At 40.4% G+C, this 17708-nt stretch overlaps 1 protein-coding gene across 5 annotated transcripts in view; it reads right to left on the minus strand.

Annotated features, from left to right (window-relative positions):
• mpp4a (MAGUK p55 scaffold protein 4a) overlaps nucleotides 1-17708 on the minus strand; it is a 48662-nt gene that overhangs the window by 9706 nt on the left and 21248 nt on the right. For 2 of the 5 annotated variants that reach the window (XM_082967254.1, XM_082967252.1), the window contains 9 exons: nucleotides 17409-17605; nucleotides 14312-14370; nucleotides 6144-6161; nucleotides 5993-6034; nucleotides 5848-5868; nucleotides 5670-5684; nucleotides 4934-4987; nucleotides 3030-3197; nucleotides 2533-2613 (listed from right to left, as the gene is read on the minus strand). In XM_082967254.1, the coding sequence (XP_082823380.1) occupies nucleotides 2533-2613; nucleotides 3030-3197; nucleotides 4934-4987; nucleotides 5670-5684; nucleotides 5848-5868; nucleotides 5993-6034; nucleotides 6144-6161; nucleotides 14312-14370; nucleotides 17409-17605 (655 nt within the window). Of the gene's footprint in view, nucleotides 1-2532; nucleotides 2614-3029; nucleotides 3198-4933; nucleotides 4988-5669; nucleotides 5685-5847; nucleotides 5869-5992; nucleotides 6035-6143; nucleotides 6162-14311; nucleotides 14371-17408; nucleotides 17606-17708 lie in introns of those variants that run through there. The other 3 variants (XM_082967253.1, XR_014382080.1, XM_082967255.1) reach the window with 3 other exon arrangements.

Here is a 17708-nt window from a genome sequence, read left to right on the forward strand (position 1 = left end):
TGAGTGTTGGAGTGTTCCCCTGGCTATCTGTAAATGATGTCTGAGTGATGGAGTGTTCCCCTGGCTATCTGTAAATGATGTCTGAGTGTTGTAGTGTACCCCTGGCTATCTGTAAATGATGTCTGAGTGTTGGAGTGTTCCCCTGGCTATCTGTAAATGATGTCTGAGTGTTGGAGTGTACCCCTGGCTATTTGTAAATGATGTCTGAGTGTTGGAGTGTTCCCCTGCTATCTGTAAATGATGTCTGAGTGTTGGAGTGTACCCCTGGCTATCTGTAAATGATGTCTGAGTGTTGGACTGTACCCCTGGCTATCTGTAAATGATGTCTGAGTGTTGGAGTGTACCCCTGGCTATCTGTAAATGATGTCTGAGTGTTGGAGTGTTCCCTGGCTATCTGTAAATGATGTCTGAGTGTTGGAGTGTTCCCCTGGCTATCTGTAAATGATGTCTGAGTGTTGGAGTGTACCCCTGGCTATCTGTAAATGATGTCTGAGTGTTGGAGTGTTCCCCTGGCTATCTGTAAATGATGTCTGAGTGTTGGAGTGTACCCCTGGCTATCTGTAAATGATGTCTGAGTGTTGGAGTGTTCCCCTGGCTATCTGTAAATGATGTCTGAGTGTTGGAGTGTACCCCTGGCTATCTGTAAATGATGTCTGAGTGTTGGAGTGTTCCCCTGGCTATCTGTAAATGATGTCTGAGTGTTGGAGTGTTCCCCTGGCTATCTGTAAATGATGTCTGAGTGTTGGAGTGTTCCCCTGGCTATCTGTAAATTATGTCTGAGAGTTGGAGTGTTCCCTGGCTATCTGTAATGATGTCTGAGTGTTGGAGTGTTCCCCTGGCTATCTGTAAATAATGTCTGAGTGTTGGAGTGTTCCCCTGGCTATCTGTAAATGATGTCTGAGTGTTGGAGTGTTCCCCTGGCTATCTGTAAATGATGTCTGAGTGTTGGAGTGTACCCCTGGCTATCTGTAAATGATGTCTGAGTGTTGGAGTGTTCCCCTGGCTATCTGTAAATGATGTCTGAGTGTTGGAGTGTACCCCTGGCTATCTGTAAATGATGTCTGAGTGTTGGAGTGTGTCCCTGGCTATCTGTAAATGATGTCTGAGTGTTGGAGTGTACCCCTGGCTATCTGTAAATGATGTCTGAGTGTTGGAGTGTTCCCCTGGCTATCTGTAAATGATGTCTGAGTGTTGGAGTGTTGGAGTGTACCCCTGGCTATCTGTAAATGATGTCTGAGTGTTGGAGTGTTCCCCTGGCTATCTGTAAATGATGTCTGAGTGTTGGAGTGTACCCCTGGCTATCTGTAAATGATGTCTGAGTGTTGGAGTGTGTCCCTGGCTATCTGTAAATGATGTCTGAGTGTTGGAGTGTACCCCTGGCTATCTGTAAATGATGTCTGAGTGTTGGAGTGTTCCCCTGGCTATCTGTAAATGATGTCTGAGTGTTGGAGTGTTGGAGTGTTCCCCTGGCTATCCATACATTTTAAAAACAAGAAAATTGTGCCGTCTGCTTTGCTTAATAGAAGGAATTTGAAATGATTTATACTTTTACTTTAGATACTTAAGTATATTTAAAACCAAATACTTTTAGACTTTTCTACAAGTAGTATTTTCCTGAGTAACTTTCTATGGAGGTATCTATACTTTTACTCCAGTGTGATAATTGGATCCTTTTCCCCCCACTGAATATAAACATAGGATACTAGACACTACAGATGGAATATAAACATATGATACTAGACACTACAGATGGAATATAAACATATGATACTAGACACTACAGATGGAATATAAACATATGATACTGGACACTACAGATGGATTATAAACATATGATGGAATATAAACATATACTAGACACTACAGATGGATTATAAACATATGATACTAGACACTACAGATGGATTATAAACATATCATGGAATATAAACATATACTAGACACTACAGATGGAATATAAACATATGATACTAGACACTACAGATGGAATATAAACATATGATACTGGACACTACAGATGGAATATAAACATATGATGGAATATAAACATAGGATACTAGACACTACAGATGGAATATAAACATAGGATACTAGACACTACAGATGGAATATAAACATATGATGGAATATAAACATAGGATACTAGACACTACAGATGGAATATAAACATATGATACTGGACACTACAGATGGAATATAAACATATGATGGAATATAAACATAGGATACTAGACACTACAGATGGAATATAAACATAGGATACTAGACACTACAGATGGAATATAAACATATGATACTGGACACTACAGATGGAATATAAACATATGATGGAATATAAACATAGGATACTAGACACTACAGATGGAATATAAACATATGATACTGGACACTACAGATGGAATATAAACATATGATGGAATATAAACATAGGATACTAGACACTACAGATGGAATATAAACATAGGATACTAGACACTACAGATGGAATATAAACATAGGATACTAGACACTACAGATGGATTATAAACATACGAGGCACAGCTCCCTGGAAGGTGTGTGGGTTGAGTTTGATCAGTCTTTTCCTCAGCTCATTCACCCCTACACCAGAAGGACCTGTGGAAACACACTGTGTCAGTCCTACACCAGAAGGACCTGTGGAAACACACTGTGTCAGTCCTACACCAGAAGGACCTGTGGAAACACACTGTGTCAGTCCTACACCAGAAGGACCTGTGGAAACACACTGTGTCAGTCCTACACCAGAAGGACCTGTGGAAACACACTGTGTCAGTCCTACACCAGAAGGACCTGTGGAAACACACTGTGTCAGTCCTACACCACTACACAGTACAGTAGTGATACCCCCAATCTATAAGCTGTGTGTGTGTGTGTGTGAGAGACTGTCTCAGAGGGTTAGGAAGACTCATTTCTGTTTCCCTGTGACAACGGACAATAACAAATCATTTATTATCATCGTCTTCTTCCGATACAGAATATAAACAATGTTATAAAGCAGTGAAGCTCCTCACCTACGAGGACGATCAGTCTGTGCGGGTCGTCAGGTCGTCTCTGGTAGGCGATCACCTCTTCATAGGGGCTGGACAGAGCCGAGGTGTTGGGGGAACAGGAGTAGCAGGACTGGCGACGCTTACGGTGGGTCATCCTCCGCCACAGACGGAAGCTACGCCGGAATCCCGCTGGAAACAACGATCGACAATAACAACAACATAAACGACTGCAAGATTAACATCATCAACAACAACGACGACAACAACAACAACATAAACGACTACAAGATTAACATCATCAACAACAACGACGACAACAACAACAACATAAACGACTACAAGATTAACACACAACAACAACAACAACAACAACAACAACATAAACGACTACAAGATTAACAACATCAACAACAACAACAATAACAACAACATAAACGACTACAAGATTAACAACATCAACAACAACAACAATAACAACAACATAAACGACTACAAGATTAACATCATCAACAACAACGACGACAATAACAACAACATAAACGACTACAAGATTAACATCATCAACAACAACGACGACAATAACAACAACATAAACGACTACAAGATTAACATCATCAACAACAACGACGACAATAACAACAACATAAACGACTACAAGATTAACAACAACAACAACAATAATAACAACAACATAAACGACTACAAGATTAACATCATCAACAACAACGACGACAATAACAACAACATAAACGACTACAAGATTAACATCATCAACAACAACGACGACAACAACAACAACATAAACGACTACAAGATTAACAACAACAACAACAATAATAACAACAACATAAACGACTACAAGATTAACATCATCAACAACAACAACAATAACAACAACATAAACGACTACAAGATTAACAACATCAACAACAACAACAATAACAACAACATAAACGACTACAAGATTAACATCATCAACAACAACGACGACAACAACAACAACATAAACGACTACAAGATTAACAACAACAACAACAACAACATAAACGACTACAAGATTAACAACAACAACAACAACAATAACAACAACATAAACGACTACAAGATTAACAACAACAACAATAACAACAACATAAACGACTACAAGATTAACAACAACAACAACAACGACGACAATAACAACAACATAAACGACTACAAGATTAACAACAACAACAACAATAATAACAACAACATAAACGACTACAAGATTAACATCATCAACAACAACAACAATAACAACAACATAAACGACTACAAGATTAACAACATCAACAACAACAACAATAACAACAACATAAACGACTACAAGATTAACAACAACAACAACAACAACATAAACGACTACAAGATTAACAACAACAACAACAACAATAACAACAACATAAACGACTACAAGATTAACATCATCAACAACAACGACGACAATAACAGCAACATAAACGACTACAAGATTAACAACAACAACAACGACAATAACAACAACATAAACGACTACAAGATTAACAACAACAACAACGACAATAACAGCAACATAAACGACTACAAGATTAACAACAACAACAACAACAACAAGAACAACAACAACAACAACAACAACAATAACAACAACATAAACGACTACAAGATTAACAACAACAACAACAACAACAACAACAATAACAACAACATAAACGACTACAAGATTAACATCATCAACAACAACAACAACAACCAACAACAACAACAACAACAACAACAACATAAACGACTACAAGATTAACAACAACATCAACAACAAAAGCTGTAAATCTATGGTGCGATCATCGTTAGCTTACAAAAAAGAAGAATGATTGATTATTAATAAAAAAAGTGTCAATGAAATTGTCAATCAAAAAACAGCTTACAGATGTAGATGCCATCCATCATATGTGTTCGTTCTTCAGCCTCTTCGGAATACACTGGAAAAAAAACGTATTACAATATTATTATATACTGTGCCTTCAGAAAGGATTCATACCCCTTGACTTACTCCACATTTTGTTGTGTTACAGCCTTGAATTCAAAATTGAATAAATAAATAAATGGAAAGCAGAATGAACCAGGTTTTCCTCTAGGATGTTGCCTGTGCTTAGCTCCATTCTGTTTATTTTTTTATCCAGAAAAACTCTCCAGTCCTTAACGAATACAAGCATACCCATAACATGAGAGCGGTACTCAGTAAAGTGTTGTATTGTAAATTCCTCCAAACAAGTGAATTTCTTTGCCACGTTTTTCTGTTGTTGCAAATTTTACTTTAGTGCCTTTCAACAACAAAAAATATCTAAAAACATAATTCCACTTTGACATTATGGAGTATTGTGTGTGTGGGTTATTGACCCCCCGTAAAATCTACATATAATCCATTTTAAATTCAGGCTGTAACACAACAAAATGTGGACAAAAAAATCAAGGGGTGTGAATACTTTATGAAGGCACTGTATTGTCCTCTTCTGAATACACTGGGAAAATTAATTATAATATTATTTCATAGTCTCCAAACCAAGAGAATACAGGCAAATAACTACTATAGTAAATAGTCAAATGATTAAAAAAAAATTGACAAAACGATTCACAGCAAGAAATATGAATTGGTATATTGACCTTCTCGGAGGTCGTCTAGAATATCACAACGGTGGAGAATAAAGAGAAGAAAACCGCCATGAACAACAATCTCAGTCTTTTCACCGTACAGCTGAACCACAATAGATACTAATTAACACTACATTGAAAGAAAACAGATAAATCTATCAAAACCATGACTCTGTAAAGACTTATCTACCAGATTCAAAATCTTCTTCATCTATAGAAAGACAGATATAAAAAAATAAAAGTGTTAATTCACTGCCTGTTATTACGTAGCAATAGTAGTTAGTATATAACAGATTATTATAAGATATGAAATGGAATGAGGGCGATATGGTTACCTGCCATGGTAAAATTCCCATTGTTGGTCTTAACGTTGTCCTCTGGAAGAGAAAACAGCAGGTCCAGGGTCAAACAGAGATTCTGCTACTGTCTAGATCAAGACAAATCCAAGTCCCCCCCCCCTCCCTCCCCCCTCTGTATTGTACATACCATCACCAGCCATGCTTACTTAGGGTCATCAGAGAAGACAAAAGGAAACAAACCTTGTGTTAAGACATTTGGACAACCTGACTGAAACACCAAACACGCAACAGTGGGTGAAGCTTTTTTTTTGGTCCTTATTTTACAGAAGCCCTATGCATCTTATTTGTAATTCATACTATAGAGTGTTGTGACTTTGGCTATGGATAGTTAAGATCATTTACTGAACAACGGCTTGAATAATTAAAATGTATTTGATTTGTTTAATTCATTTGTTTATCCTTTCCATATTAACTGAAGAGGGGCACCATTAAGGGTTTTGATGTAGAGAGACCCCTTGATTTAACTGTATCAGTAGTTATCATTAACATTTACATCAACAATAGTCTTAACAGTGAATTTACACAGGGGATCAGGTCTTTCACGTGACACAAAGGGAAGTGTTGAAATCACGCGAGAATTCGTTAAGGGCGGGGGACTTACGTCGTGAGAGAGTTTCTCTCTTTCTTTTGAATTAACCCATCAGGGTAATTATTTTCGCTGAGAAAACTCAGGAAATGAGAACAGGAAATGAGCGTGTGCTCGTTATGGCATTTTCAGACCTCACGGTGGAGGCAATACCGTTGTTTTATAGCTCAATGGATATACAGTTACCGGTCAATAGTTTGGACACACCTACTCATTCAAGGGTTTTTCTTTATTTTTACTATTTTCTACATTGTAGAATAATAGTGAAGACATCAAAACTATGAAATAACACATATGGAATCATGTAGTAACCAAAAAAGTGTTAAACAAATCAAAATATATTTTATATTTGAGATTCTTCAAATAGCCACCCTTTGCCTTGATGACAGCTTTGCACACTCTTGGCATTCTCTCAACCAGCTTCATGAGGTAGTCACCTGGAATGCGTTTCAATTAACAGGTGTGCCTTCTTAAAAGCTAACTTGTGGAAATTCTTTCCTTCTTAATGCGTTTGAGCCAATCAGTTGTGTTGTGACAAGGTAAGGGTGGTATACAGAAAATAGCCCTATTTGGTAAAAGACCAAGTCCATATTATGGCAAGAACAGCTCAAATAAGTAAAGAGAAATGACAGTCCATCATTACTTTAAGACATGAAGGTCACTTTAAGACAAGAACTTTGACAGTTTCTTCAAGTGCAGTCGCAAAAACCATCATGCTCTATGATGAAACTGACTCTCATGAGGACCGCCACAGGAAAGGAAGACCCAGAGTTCCCTCAGCTGCAGAGGATAAGTTTATTAGAGTTACCAGTCTCAGAAATTGCAGCCCAAATAAATGCTTCACAGAGTTCAAGTAACAGACACATCTCAACATCAACTGTTCAGTGGTGACTGCATGAATCAGACCTTCATGGTCGAATTGCTGCAAAGAAACCACTACTAAAGGACACCAATAAGAAGAGACTTGCTTGAGCCAAGAAACACAAGCAATGGACATTAGACAGGTGGACATTTGTCCTTTGGTCTGGAGTCCAAATGGGAGATTTTTGGTTCCAACCGCCGTGTCTTTGTGAGACGCGGTGTGCGTTAACGGATGGTCACCACATGTGTATTTCCAACCGTGAAGCACGGAGGAGGAGGTGTGATGGTGTGGGGGTGCTTTGCTGGTGACACTCTACGTGATTTATTTAGAATTCAATGCACACTTAACCAGCATGGCTACCACAGCATTCTGCAGTGATACGCCTTCTCATCTGGTTTGCGTTTAGTGGGATTATCATTTGTTTTTCAACAGGACAATGACCCAACACACCTCCAGGCTGTGTAAGGGCTATTTGCCCAAGAAAGAGAGTGATGGAGCGCTGCATCAGATGACCTGGCCTCCACAATCCCCCGACCTCAACCAAATTGAGATGGTTTGGGATGAGTCGGACCGCAGAGAGAAGGAAAAGCAGCCGTCAAGTGCTCAGCATATGTGGGAACTCCTTCAAAACTGTTGGGAAAGCATTCCTCATGAAGCTGGTTGAGAGAATGCCAAGAGTGAGAAAAACTGTCATCAAGGCAAACAGTGGCTATTTGAAGAATCTCAAATATAAAATGTTTTATTTTTTATTTGTTTAACACTTTTTTTGGTTACTACATGATTACATATGTGTTATTTCATAGTTGTGATGTCTTCACCATTATTTTACAATGTAGAAAATACCAACCCTTAGTAAACCTTTGGAAAAAATATTGTTTGACTAGATACAATGCTATTTTACAGTAAACACAGACTTTCAGCATGCCTACAGGGAAGGGCTTTCAACATGCACGGCACTTACACAAATGGCTGATGATTGGCTGATAGAAATTGATGATAAAACGAGGGGGCTGTCTTGTTAGACTGTTTTGACTAACAGCTTATCGATCATAGTCTGCTGCTGGAAAAACATATATGTTATGGCTTTATAACCACCTGTTATATTGTGGATAAAGAGTTACCTGTCTAACAGAACACAGAGGGTGTTCTTTAATGGAAGCCTCTCCAACATAATCCAGGTAGAATCAGGCATTCCCCAGGGCAGCTCTCTAGGCCCCTTTACTTTTTACATGTTTTACTAATGACAGTGTGTCTATGTATGCGGATGACTCAACACTATACACGTCAGCTACTACAGCGAGTGAAAATCACTGTGACACTTAACAAAGAGCTGGAGTCAGTTTAAGAATGGGTAGTCCTAAATATTCCAAAAACTAAAAGCATTGTATTTGGGACAAATCATTCACTAAACCCTAAACCTCAACTAAAATCTTGTAATAAATAATGTGGAAATTGAGCAAGTTGAGGTGACTAAACTGCTTGGAGTAACCCTGGATTGTAAACTGTCATGGTCAAAACATATTGATACAACAGTAGCTAAGATGGGGAGAAGTCTGTCTATAATAAAGCACTGCTCTGCCTTCTTAACAACACTATCAACAAGGCAGGTCCTACAGGCCCTAGTTTCTACCTTCTTAACAACACTATCAACAAGGCAGGTCCTACAGGCCCTAGTTTCTACCTTCTTAAACAACACTATCAACAAGGCAGGTCCTGCAGGCCCTAGTTTTGTCACACCTGGACTACTGTTCAGTCGTGTGGTCAGTTACAAACAAAGAGGGACTTAGGAAAATTACAATTGTCTCAGAACAGGGCAGCACGGCCGGCCCTTAAATATACAAGGAGAGCTAAAATGAATGACATGGATGTCAATCTCTCCTGGTTCAAAGTAGAGGAAAGCAGTAAGATTGGATTTAAAACAGATAAAAATGCACCTTATGGGACAGCGGGGACTTTGAAGAGACACACACAGGTACAGACACACACACACATACACATGCTAACACACACACTATACACATGTATGTTGTATTGTAGATATGTGGTAGTTGAGGTCTGAGGTAACACACTTAATGTATTGTGAAAAGTGTTATGAAATGTAATGTCATGTAATATTTTTAATTGTATAAAACTGCCTTAATGTTGCTGGACCCCAGGAGGAGTAGCTGCTGCCTTGGCAGGAACTAATGGGGATCCATAATAAACCCCAGGAAGAGTAGCCGCTGCCTTGACAGGAACTAATGGGGATCTATAATAAACCCCAGGAAGAGTAGCTGCTGCCTTGGCAGGAACTAATGGGGATCCATAATAAACCCCAGGAAGAGTAGCCGCTGCCTTGGCAGGAACTAATGGGGATCCATAATAAACCCCAGGAAGAGTAGCTGCTGCCTTGGCAGGAACTAATGGGGATCCATAATAAACCCCAGGAAGAGTAGCCGCTGCCTTGGCAGGAACTAATGGGGATCCATAATAAACCCCAGGAAGAGTAGCTGCTGCCTTGGCAGGAACTAATGGGGATCCATAATAAACCCCAGGAAGAGTAGCTGCCTTGACAGGAACTAATGGGGATCCATAATAAACCCCCAGGAAGAGTAGCTGCTGCCTTGACAGGAACTAATGGGGATCCTTAATAATTACAGCTAGACTTGTGGGCATTAAAACAGAGTGTATAGTATAGGTGATACTACAGGTGTACAGACAGTCTATAGGTGTACAGACAGTCTATAGGTGATACCATAGGTGTACAGACAGTCTATAGGTGATACTATAGGTGTACAGACAGTCTATAGGTGATACTATAGGTGTACAGACAGTCTATAGGTGATACTACAGGTGTACAGACAGTCTATAGGTGATACTATAGGTGTACAGACAGTCTATAGGTGATACTATAGGTGTACTGACAGTCTATAGGTGATACTACAGGTGTACAGACAGTCTATAGGTGTACAGACAGTCTATAGGTGATACTATAGGTGTACAGACAGTCTATAGGTGATACTATAGGTGTACAGACAGTCTATAGGTGATACTACAGGTGTACAGACAGTCTATAGGTGATACTATAGGTGTAAAGACAGTCTATAGGTGTACAGACAGTCTATAGGTGATACTATAGGTGTACAGACAGTCTATAGGTGTACAGACAGTCTATAGGTGATACTACAGGTGTACAGACAGTCTATAGGTGTACAGACAGTCTATAGGTGATACTACAGGTGTACAGACAGTCTATAGGTGATACTATAAGTGTACAGACCGTCTATAGGTGTACTGACATCCTATAGGTGATACTATAGGTGTACAGACAGTCTATAGGTGATACTATAGGTGTACAGACAGTCTATAGGTGTACAGACAGTCTATAGGTGATACCATAGGTGTACAGACAGTCTATAGGTGATACTATAGGTGTACAGACAGTCTATAGGTGATACTATAGGTGTACAGACAGTCTATAGGTGATACTATAGGTGTACAGACAGTCTATAGGTGATACTATAGGTGTACAGACAGTCTATAGGTGATACTATAGGTGTACTGACAGTCTATAGGTGATACTATAGGTGTACTGACAGTCTATAGGTGATACTACAGGTGTACAGACAGTCTATAGGTCATACTACAGGTGTACATACAGTCTATAGGTGATACTATAGGTGTACAGACAGTCTATAGGTGATACTATAGGTGTACAGACAGTCTATAGGTGATACTATAGGTGTACAGACAGTCTATAGGTGATACTACAGGTGTACAGACAGTCTATAGGTGATACTATAGGTGTAAAGACAGTCTATAGGTGTACAGACAGTCTATAGGTGATACTATAGGTGTACAGACAGTCTATAGGTGTACAGACAGTCTATAGGTGATACTATAGGTGTACAGACAGTCTATAGGTGATACTATAGGTGTACAGACAGTCTATAGGTGATACTACAGGTGTACAGACAGTCTATAGGTGATACTATAGGTGTAAAGACAGTCTATAGGTGTACAGACAGTCTATAGGTGATACTATAGGTGTACAGACAGTCTATAGGTGTACAGACAGTCTATAGGTGATACTACAGGTGTACAGACAGTCTATAGGTGTACAGACAGTCTATAGGTGATACTACAGGTGTACAGACAGTCTATAGGTGATACTATAAGTGTACAGACCGTCTATAGGTGTACTGACATCCTATAGGTGATACTATAGGTGTACAGACAGTCTATAGGTGATACTATAGGTGTACAGACAGTCTATAGGTGTACAGACAGTCTATAGGTGATACCATAGGTGTACAGACAGTCTATAGGTGATACTATAGGTGTACAGACAGTCTATAGGTGATACTATAGGTGTACAGACAGTCTATAGGTGATACTATAGGTGTACAGACAGTCTATAGGTGATACTATAGGTGTACAGACAGTCTATAGGTGATACTATAGGTGTACTGACAGTCTATAGGTGATACTATAGGTGTACTGACAGTCTATAGGTGATACTACAGGTGTACAGACAGTCTATAGGTCATACTACAGGTGTACATACAGTCTATAGGTGATACTATAGGTGTACAGACAGTCTATAGGTGATACTATAGGTGTACAGACAGTCTATAGGTGATACTATAGGTGTACAGACAGTCTATAGGTGATACTACAGGTGTACAGACAGTCTATAGGTGATACTATAGGTGTAAAGACAGTCTATAGGTGTACAGACAGTCTATAGGTGATACTATAGGTGTACAGACAGTCTATAGGTGTACAGACAGTCTATAGGTGATACTACAGGTGTACAGACAGTCTATAGGTGTACAGACAGTCTATAGGTGATACTACAGGTGTACAGACAGTCTATAGGTGATACTATAAGTGTACAGACCGTCTATAGGTGTACTGACATCCTATAGGTGATACTATAGGTGTACAGACAGTCTATAGGTGATACTATAGGTGTACAGACAGTCTATAGGTGTACAGACAGTCTATAGGTGATACCATAGGTGTACAGACAGTCTATAGGTGATACTATAGGTGTACAGACAGTCTATAGGTGATACTATAGGTGTACAGACAGTCTATAGGTGATACTACAGGTGTACAGACAGTGTATAGGTGATACTATAGGTGTACAGACAGTCTATAGGTGATACTATAGGTGTACAGACAGTCTATAGGTGATACTATAGGTGTGCAGACAGTCTGTACGTGATACTACAGGTGTACAGACAGTCTATAGGTGATACTATAGGTGTACAGACAGTCTATAGGTGATACTATAGGTGTACTGACAGTCTATAGGTGATACTACAGGTGTACAGACAGTCTATAGGTGATACTATAGGTGTACAGACAGTCTATAGGTGATACTATAGGTGTACAGACAGTCTATAGGTGATACTACAGGTGTACAGACAGTCTATAGGTGATACTATAGGTGTAAAGACAGTCTATAGGTGTACAGACAGTCTATAGGTGATACTATAGGTGTACAGACAGTCTATAGGTGTACAGACAGTCTATAGGTGATACTACAGGTGTACAGACAGTCTATAGGTGTACAGACAGTCTATAGGTGATACTACAGGTGTACAGACAGTCTATAGGTGATACTATAAGTGTACAGACCGTCTATAGGTGTACTGACATCCTATAGGTGATACTATAGGTGTACAGACAGTCTATAGGTGATACTATAGGTGTACAGACAGTCTATAGGTGTACAGACAGTCTATAGGTGATACCATAGGTGTACAGACAGTCTATAGGTGATACTATAGGTGTACAGACAGTCTATAGGTGATACTATAGGTGTACAGACAGTCTATAGGTGATACTATAGGTGTACAGACAGTCTATAGGTGATACTATAGGTGTACAGACAGTCTATAGGTGATACTATAGGTGTACTGACAGTCTATAGGTGATACTACAGGTGTACAGACAGTCTATAGGTCATACTACAGGTGTACCTACAGTCTATAGGTGATACTATAGGTGTACAGACAGTCTATAGGTGATACTATAGGTGTACAGACAGTCTATAGGTGATACAATAGGTGTACAGACAGTCTATAGGTGATACTACAGGTGTACAGACAGTCTATAGGTGATACTATAGGTGTACAGACAGTCTATAGGTGATACTATAGGTGTACAGACAGTCTATAGGTGATACCATAGGTGTACAGACAGTCTATAGGTGATACTATAGGTGTACAGACAGTCTATAGGTGATACTATAGGTGTACAGACAGTCTATAGGTGATACTATAGGTGTACAGACAGTCTATAGGTGATACTATAGGTGTACAGACAGTCTATAGGTGATACTATAGGTGTACTGACAGTCTATAGGTGATACTATAGGTGTACTGACAGTCTATAGGTGATACTACAGGTGTACAGACAGTCTATAGGTCATACTACAGGTGTACCTACAGTCTATAGGTGATACTATAGGTGTACAGACAGTCTATAGGTGATACTATAGGTGTACAGACAGTCTATAGGTGATACTATAGGTGTACAGACAGTCTATAGGTGATACTACAGGTGTACAGACAGTCTATAGGTGATACTACAGGTGTACAGACAGTCTATAGGTCATACTACAGGTGTACCTACAGTCTATAGGTGATACTATAGGTGTACAGACAGTCTACAGGTGATACTACAGGTGTACAGACAGTCTATAGGTGATACTACAGGTGTACAGACAGTCTACAGGTGATACTACAGGTGTACAGACAGTCTATAGGTGATACTACAGGTGTACAGACAGTCTACAGGTGATACTACAGGTGTACAGACAGTCTAAGAGTAGGATGTTAGTGCTGTTACTCACAGGGTTTGATGCAGGTGTGGGCCTGGAAAGGCTGTGACCACCATGTCTCTCTCTGTTTGCTACACAATGGAGACCAGAGAGGTCAGGGGGTTAAACCAACAAACAACAAACAACAACAACAAAATCCCTGAAACTTCAGTCGATCTCAGATCGATTGTCTGCGTAGCCTAGGTAACCTACCTTTCCATGTAAAACGGGCAGTTTTTTATATAATATATATATATATATATATACAAATGTCATTATATCTGAGTTGGGTTTTTTGGCCTGAAAATGACTTCTTCCATGCTCTGACAGATGGCGCTGTAACCTAGTAGCTGCTGGTATGAGGCCTTGATTCAGACGGTCGCTGTGCTCCACTCTCTCAATTCGAATCTACGTTCACGGTACATGCTTGAAAACGTCGACATGAACAATCCCATGATTGAAACTTAATGAGAATGAGGGGGGGAGAAAGAAAAAAAAACTCTGAATGTCGTGAATGGATACCAGGTGACCATCTGGAGCAGGACGGCACCTCACAGGTTTCCATGGGAAACTGATCAGTTTCATCAGCTGGTCTCAGACGATTCCGCAGGTGAAGAAGCCGGATGTGGAGGTCCTTGGCTGGTGTGGTTGGGAGGCAGGTTGGACGTACTAACAAATTCTCTAAAACGACATACGAGACGGCTTAAGGTAGAGTAATGAACATTCAATTCTCTGGCTACAGCTCTGGTGGAAATTCCTGCGGTCAGCATGCCAATTGCACGCTCCCTCAAAAACTTGAGACATCTGTGGCATTGTGTTGTGTGGCAAAATTGCACATTTTAGACTGGCCATTTAGTGCCCCCAGCACAAGGTGCACCTGTGTAATGATCCTGCTCTTTAATCAGCTTCTTGATTATGCCACACCTGTTAGGTGGATGGATTATTTTGGGAGAGGAGAAATGCTCACTAACAGGGATGTAATGTGTTCACTAAATTTTAGAAAAATAAGCTTTTTATTTCTGCACGTGAAATATGGGACAAACAATTTACATGCTGTGTTTATAGTTTTGGTCAGTATATATGACAGAAATCCGTCGCACTGACGGACGTGTACTTCTTGTCGTGGAAAATTGCAAGATTATGTTATAACGCTTGTATTGTATTATAATGGTTGTTTTATTCGACAGAATAGAGTATTCTGTTAACTATTGTGTGTGTGTGTTCTACTGAGGATGGGGCCTCTATGAGATAACACTGACAGAGGAGATATACGATGTCTTTGGGTAATAAAACCTAAAGAGCATTCCAGAGGACATAGAGCTAATGGTTCTGTTCTATACCGTACCAGGGAGAGACGGGTCCAGTTTGGAGTAGGAGGACCAGACACTGGTCTGTTCTATACCGTACCAGGAAGAGACGGGTCCAGTTTGGAGTAGGAGGACCAGACACTGATCTGTTCTATACCGTACCAGGGAGAGACGGGTCCAGTTTGGAGTAGGAGGACCAGACACCGGTCTGTTCTATACCGTACCAGGGAGAGACGGGTCCAGTTTGGAGTAGGAGGACCAGACACCGGTCTGTTCTATACCGTACCAGGGAGAGACGGGTCCAGTTTGGAGTAGGAGGACCAGACACCGGTCTGTTCTATACCGTACCAGGGAGAGACGGGTCCAGTTTGGAGTAGGAGGACCAGACACTGGTCTGTTCTATACCGTACCAGGGAGAGACGGGTCCAGTTTGGAGTAGGAGGACCAGACACTGGTCTGTTCTATACCGTACCAGGGAGAGACGGATCCAGTTTGGAGTAGGAGGACCAGACACTGGTCTGTTCTATACCGTACCAGGGAGAGACGGGTCCAGTTTGGAGTAGGAGGACCAGACACTGGTCTGTTCTATACCGTACCAGGGAGAGACGGGTCCAGTTTGGAGTAGGAGGACCAGACACCGGTCTGTTCTATACCGTACCAGGGAGAGACGGGTCCAGTTTGGAGTAGGAGGACCAGACACTGGTCTGTTCTATACCGTACCAGGGAGAGACGGGTCCAGTTTGGAGTAGGAGGACCAGATACTGGTCTATACAATGAAAACTGTTGACACAGCAGTTGCTGTCTGCTATGTATTAATAGATATCTTTCATACAAATCTTAAAACCTGGTGACCCATTCAATGTATCTGTTGTTCGTCATGTAGGTTGAGAGGGGTGTATCTTGGCTATAAAAGATCTTTGTACTTTTGTGTTGTCACTTTTCAACGGTTCATTAGAAATGGTGAATTGTTGAAAGTCAAGTGCTTTTGCAAAGCTCTTCTTATTAAAGATGTAGTTTAACAATGTTTTCGAATTGTAATTTTGTAAATTGTAAATATTTTCTGAACGTCACGCGCCGATGTAAAATGCTGTTTTTATATATAAATATGAACTTTATCGAACAAAAAATGCATGTATTGTGTAACATGATGTCCTAGGAGTGTTATCTGATGAAGATTGTCAAAGGTTAGTGCTGCATTTAACTGTGTTTTGGGTATTTGTGATGCATGCTAGTTGCTTTGAAAATGGCAGTGTGATTATTTCTGGCCGGGTACTCTGCTGACATAATCTAATGTTTTGCTTTTGCTGTAAAGCCTTTTTGAAATCGGACAATGTGGTTCGATTCAGGAGAGGTGTATCTATAAAATGGTGTAACATAGTCCTATGTTTGAGAAATTGAAGTTATAGCATTTATGAGGTATTTGTATTTCGCGCGACGCGATTCCACTGGCTGTTGATTAGGGTGGGACGCAAACGTCCCACGTTCCCAGACAGGTTAAGTATAACTCTGACTGGTGTGTGAAGTTTGTAACTCTCCTCGTTTGATAATACAGAAATGAACCACGATATTGTTCACTGATTTGATCCCAACTGAACCTACAGTTCTTCAATGTAGCGAACGCTATAACTGTGTTGTGTTGGTCTGGCTACTGGTTAAATTAGGAGTCTTCCAGGGTTGGGGTCAATTCCATTAAGTCAATTAAAGAAGTCAACTGATTGACTGAATTGAAATGGAATTGATCCCAGGTGGTGTCCCACCTCTTGTGAAGGCTGTGGTGTTTATGTCTGTCTATCTGTCTGTCTGTCTGTCTGTCACCCCCCCACCTCTTTAGCAGACTGGTGGAGGGGATGAGGCCGGCGCAGGCCGAGGCACTGGGCAGTTTCCTAGCCTGCCACCAGTGGATGTCTGTCTGGTCGACTATCTCCAGCAGGTCTCCTCTACTGAAGACCATGCCAGCGTCAGGACAGGGGATAGCTGGGTCCTGCAGGGGGCAGTAGTCTGCCATGGCCCGCACATACAGCTGAGGAGAGAGAAGAAGAAGAAGAAGCAGCAGGATAATGATAATAAGAAGCAGCAGAAGGAGAAGCAGCAGGATAATGATAATAAGAAGCAGCAGAAGGAGA

The sequence above is a fragment of the Salmo salar genome, chromosome 21 (assembly GCF_965601325.2).
Source record: "Salmo salar chromosome 21, fSalSal1, whole genome shotgun sequence".
NCBI lineage: Eukaryota > Metazoa > Chordata > Actinopteri > Salmoniformes > Salmonidae > Salmo > Salmo salar.